Raw genomic sequence first — 5,962 nt, forward strand, 5'->3', positions numbered from 1 at the left:
GGGGGGGGGGGACTTTGTTGGATGGAGTAAACATTCAGTCTTTGATTGATGCATTGTAGTCATTACTTGGCTTTTCTCATCTGAAACTTCTCATTTCACGGCCTCAGCTTCAGCTCTCAGCATTGCTACAATTCCTCTTTCTAGCCAGTTTTGGTGTTAATAATTGCATTAGGGCAATGTTGAAATGATCAGCTCCATTTGTAGCTGTCACCATTTAAAACAATTTCCAAGAGCAACACCAATTTGGGGTTCTGGGACTCCCATAAGACACTTATTGCAGGGATATATATCCATCTCCATTAGAGTTGGGCTATCTTAAGTTGAATAGCTAACCCAGTTTGTAGCTCTTGTCAAGATATTAAGCAAAATCCAAAAATAAACTGTGAAGAAACAGACCCTACTGAAACACAGCACAATGTTCCATAACTAATCCACCTACCCTAGGGAGGGTTGTGGTTTGTTTTTGTTTTTTTTTAAGCAAACATGATCAACACATTACAGAGGGTAATCCTGTTGCTTACGTACAGTTGGAAGGCACTGCCAGCTGGCTCAGTACAAACGCTTGAATCCAAAGCCTTGGATCCATGGCCTAGCTCCCAGCTTAGCAGAATGAAAACTTGCAGCAAGCAGCGCAGGATGGGACTTCCCAGCAGCTCTGCAAAGACCAATATGCCGGACAACTGTCCCCACTGCCACAAGAATTTGCAGCAACGATAAACTTTTTGGAGTTACCCTCCTACAGCAGCCCCAGCCTTTTTTACCCCATGCTGGCAGTGGGCAGAAGACAACAGTGATCATGTTGCTGCAATTGTCCCTTTCCTACTTAGTACCCCAGTAATTAGACCATTGATCCAGGTACAAGGCTAGAATTAAGCATCCGTCCAGGAGGGTCAGGGGAAGTAAGGTTTTGGTTTCTTACTTGGTACAGAGTAGCTGACTCTTTGGCAAGTCCATGTTGATGAGGGTCACAAAAGCTTGTAAATGAGCATTGTTCCTCTTTCTTTCTGATGGACAGAGGCAGAGAAGGAAAACTTAGCTGTGTTCAGAGGTACAGCTAAGCTGATTTTCTGTCACCTTGCAGCCACTTCATCCTCTCTGCTGACATCTTAGTGCAGTGCTTCTGTGCAGTTTCTCAGCTGTCGGGTTTCTTGGTGTGGGTATAACAGTTGCTGCGTTCCTGGGAGAGGTTCTGAAATGCTTGCAAGAAGCCTGGTATTATTGTGGCGGGTGTCAAATGGCTATTCTCTATTACAGGCATCTCCGTCAGCAGCCTGAGCGATAACTTGTTTGTGCTACATGTGCACTGCGAGGATAACAAACAGAAGGTAGCAGGACTTGTCTGTCATTTCCCATCCACCTCTAGTAAAAGTTTAACAGGGGAAAGAGCAGAAGATCCAGCAGGGGAAGGGGTGGGGGGGCAGGAAGCACACATGGTGATTTATATGGGTGAGCAGCCCTGCTGCATAAAACTTTGTGCCTGCTCTAACTTGAATTTTAGTTTTGCTCATTTTTCTTCTTGTATTTATGCTCAATTCATGGGTCTTATCCATGGCTGGTTCAGCTGTTCCTTGCCCTGATTACTGATACTGTGTAAACAACAGGTTAATGGCTGTAGATACAGAGAGGCCCTAGAGAACTTCAGCAAACCTAGGCCACAGGGAAAGGTTTTTTTTCTCATTCATGCTATCCTACAGAAATAGTTTTCTCTGTTAATTTATATTATAATTACTATAAATGATCTTGTCATATAGTCTCTGAAAAGCCATAACTGCAAACAGTCATTGTGGGTTTTCCCTCACAGGGAGATGTTGTGCTTCAGAGTGACCATGTGATTGAGACACTAACGAAAACAGCGATGCGGGCAGACAAAGTCAATAATGTCAACATCAATCAGGGAAGGTGAGCGAAGCTCTTGGTTTTCTTGTGTGTGTTCTGAAAAGCAGCTCTGCTTTAGCATTACAAAGCCATAGCAAGGTCATCAAAACATATCTAGCAAACCTTAACTAGGGCTCTGTTTCCTCAAACAAGCAGATTCATTGCAGCTAAGCATCAATACAAAGCATCCACTTCTACAGAAAGGGATAAAAGAGTTTGAAGTTCACACATGTTCAGTAAATCTATTCTTATCTGTTTCTCTTTGCAGCATAAAATTTACAGTTGGGCAAGGCAAAGAAGGCATAATTGACTTTATATCAGGATCAGAACTGCTTATAGCCAAAGCCAAGAATGGCCATCTAACTGTGGTGAGTACAGGCTCATCTTGCCAAGAAATGATAGTTTTCTTACAGTGCATCCAAAAGGGGTTTTGTCATTTAACACAGCACACAGACACACATTGTAAATTTTGTTGCCGAATGCGGAGATTACTACTTCATCCTAGTCTACCAACCTGTTCCCCAGGTGGAGCCAAGTGTTGCACTTTTTCCTGCAAGACTGCCAGACATTACTCAAAGTGATGAAGCGATTGATTTGTCACTTTTGTTTTTTGCAGGATTTAATGCTATACTCTGTTGCAAATCAAATTTAAAAAGAAGATTTTAAAAACACAGGAAGCAAGTGCAAAAAATTCACTTTCCTTCTTAAATTGTTTGTAGATACTATGTGCTGCCCTACTGTGACAACATTGCATGTTTTTTCTGCAAATATTGGCTCCCCTCACCTGTCATGGAAGAGCAGGCCAAATGAAATCTTGTTGATCCATAAGGAAACAGACTCTCTCAGGAACCAAAAGCTAGGCAATCCCTACAGTTTGATTCAAAGTCAAATTCCAGAAGAGAACTTCACATTTGTCCGTCAACATGGGGGCTCTCGGAGTCTCCCTGCTAGTCAGACGCACATGCAGCAATTCAAGCATTGCCAGATTAAAGGTTGTTCAGAAATATTAAGATCAATAATGGCAAACCAGTTCACTACTTAACCCTCTGAAGAAACACTGTCCCCAGGAACTTGCTTCCAGTTTGGCCCTCCTTCCTARCCAAAGCAACGTTTTTCTGTACCACTAATCTAGGTAAAAGCTTTGAGTATAATCACAGAACAGTGGCATGAGCGAGTTTGCCATGGACTCCTCTAACTGAATTACCAATACCTGCTTTTGCTTCCTGCCAAGAACAGCCACCTTCAGTACTTCAGACTAGAACAAGCTTTACATACTGTAGCATAACAAGCAACTTATTTCTATTCCAAGCCAGTCCGGTGTGCCTTAATAACATTTAAGGGCTAAAACTGTTGCAGAGTCATCTTCAGTACAGTTTCTAGCTTGTCTTTCTTCTTCTGCAGGTTGCTCCTCGTTTGAATTCTCGATGATAAAACATGCCACCAGTACACGACCTTTTCCTCCATCAGTCTGACTGCACCCTATACAATTGGCTGGACAACGTTCCCAGCAAAATCCCCCTTCCTTCCTCGCTTTGCTCATTTTGTTTATCGTTACCAAAGACCTGCACTTTCAGAAGAAAACATAAAATACATCTTGCTTTCTTGTCTTAATATGAAAGTTCCAAAAGAAAGGCCTTCTCTTCCTTACCTTAGTGGCAAAGGCACAGGTCCAAGGCAATGTCTGTGAAACCGTGGCTCGTGAAACTCGTGTATTCAGCTGGGCTTTGAAGGAGGTAGTTCTGACTCCAGTAGAGTTTAAGCTCTGATGGAAACGACCAAAATTTGTGCTTCTATCATCATCAATCAAAAAAAATCACAATCACAGAAAACAAATACTGCTGCCGATCTGTCAGCCAAATCAATGAAATGCCAAACTTTATATTTAGAAAGAATGTTTTATGAAGAATTTTGCTCTGAGACTTTTTGATGCTTTGTGTTACAATATTAAAGCCATATTGTGTAAATGAGTAAAACCCTGTAAATACTTTATAGCTGAGTATGAGAGATGCACTACAAGAAATGGAGTTGATGTGGAAACTTTGTTTTGGATTTGAAATTTGTGTTGTTTTTAGTTTATGATTAGAAGGTGTTAAACTGAGAAAACTCATTATGTAACTTCTTCACTAAGCTTGATCCAGGAATGCTTACTTTTTTTGAAGGCACCTCTCCCATTTCTTGCTCTATGATATTTTTATACTGCAGTAACTTTTTCATATCCACACATCCAAACAACAACAACTACAAACTGCAGAGGTCACCACTTCTCTATGCCCCTCTAGGCTGGAACTGAAATCTGTAGTCCTTGGCCACAGCATGTGCACATTAGCTTTCTCTCCCACCTTTTACCTGTTTGGGAGTCGCACTGCCCCTTCCCCTACTCAGCTCATCAGACTCAGAGCAGCACCTTCAAGAAAATTGCTTTTCCTCCTCTTATGTTTTCAGGGATAACTGGAAGTTCGAGCTCTCACAATAAACCTCCACAGTGTTTATATAACCTCTCCATACTGCCTTAAAGGGGACAAGATAGCTAGTTCAGCACTGCTGGCATTACCGACCAAATGGCTGATGGCTCCTCTGCATGGAAGCATCTTCCTAGAAAGCTGTGTCACTTCACTAATTATAACTAAAAGCTAGAAGGAATACAGGCTGTGAACACTAACTGGTCTCAGGCCACAGCATAAGAAGTATTAAGCACTTTCATTTACGAAAGAACCCAAACAGCTACAGGGCAGACAGCCAAGTGTCAAATACCTGCTGACTGCAAATCACAGCTCCAGCTTCCGTTTCTGAGTTCTAGACCTCAGGCAGTGCATTCTGCACTCTACTTGCCTTAGAAATCCTTCATGTTCCACCTCTGTCCTGATGCAGTAGCAACACCACGGTTACACTAAGCCCCGAACAAAACATAGCCAAACATGTTGCCAGTGATATACAATGGACGCAGTCTCCTACTTTTTGGTTTCTGACATTACGCAGTATCAAACACTGCACCAGGCCTGGAATGCTGTATACACTGTAGTATATACACACACACACACACCATACTACTGTATATGCTATAGTGTATATACTGTACAATGCTGTGTACGCTATTATAACCTCTTCAAGACTACGCTAAATAAATTTTTACAATAAAACCACACCTTGTCTTTATTGTAGAAACTGTTTCATCACATTTCTTAATTTCTGAAGGGGAGGGGGAGGCAAGTTTTCCTCGCTTGATTTTTCCTCACCACTCCTTTGACAACACATCCGCTTATGGCTGAAACCTGAAAATTGCACGACAGCACTGTGACTGCACTGAAACCAGCTACAGACAGTACACACACTGCTGCTGGGCACTGTCAGCAAAGAGACATATTCAGCCAGCCCATTTGTCTCTCATTAGTACTTGGGCCCAGACGCTCAGCATGAATATTCCCACATGCTCACATGACATGAAGTAGCCAGTAATCTTCTAGGAGATTTACAGAAAGGAAAGGATCAAAAAAACCCAGAAGGGATTCATTCAGCCTCCTCCCCTAGACACACACAAACCTGTTTGTTAACTGACTTTTGGAGAGCAGGGCAGACAAACTGGCCTGATTTGCTTATCGCATACATTAAGCCACCATCTGACAGCACAGTTCAGCACTGCTATATTCACTTGATAAGGCTACACTCTATTACAAAGAGCAGATTATTCCTAGAAAGAGATTTATAGGAAAAATAGCTAAGTAAGTAAGTGGACCAAACATTAAGATGCTTCTCTCCTCTCCACCCAAGTAACTGGACTGGATGAGGAGTCCTGTAGGGGCAAGTGGGAGGAATGCACCAGCCAGATCACAGCTTTTTGTGCACACAGATAGGGGAAAGACTGAATAAGCTGTGTGGAAGAACTTGCTCCTCTTCTTGATGGAAAGTAAGCTGCCTTCCAGGAAGCTGTTTTCATGTCTACCCTACTCACGGACAAGACCTGAATCTTACTTTATCTCATGTTTGAAGAACAATGCTGTTATTCTCTCTCTCCCCCTAAATATTCCTATTACAAGCAATAGAGGAAAATTATTCCTGCTGAAATAATTAAAATATAAAAGAGTCATAGTAA

At 42.1% G+C, this 5,962-nt stretch overlaps 1 protein-coding gene across 6 annotated transcripts in view; it reads left to right on the top strand.

Moving 5' to 3' along the window:
- MYO1C (myosin IC) overlaps positions 1-3,506 on the top strand; it is a 22,951-nt gene extending 19,445 nt beyond the window's left edge. For all 6 annotated transcript variants that reach the window (XR_003251840.1, XM_026055248.1, XM_026055250.1 and 3 more), the window contains 4 exons: positions 1,255-1,325; positions 1,802-1,899; positions 2,144-2,243; positions 3,277-3,506. Coding sequence is in view for 5 of the 6 variants with exons in the window: in XM_026055248.1 (XP_025911033.1) it covers positions 1,255-1,325; positions 1,802-1,899; positions 2,144-2,243; positions 3,277-3,303 (296 nt within the window). In the remaining variant the exon portion in view is untranslated. The remainder of the gene's footprint in view (positions 1-1,254; positions 1,326-1,801; positions 1,900-2,143; positions 2,244-3,276) is intronic.
- Positions 3,507-5,962: the final 2,456 nt, after the last annotated feature.

Source organism: Apteryx rowi, unplaced genomic scaffold (genome assembly GCF_003343035.1).
Source record: "Apteryx rowi isolate R43461 unplaced genomic scaffold, aptRow1 scaffold_99, whole genome shotgun sequence".
Classification (NCBI taxonomy): Eukaryota; Metazoa; Chordata; class Aves; order Apterygiformes; family Apterygidae; genus Apteryx; species Apteryx rowi.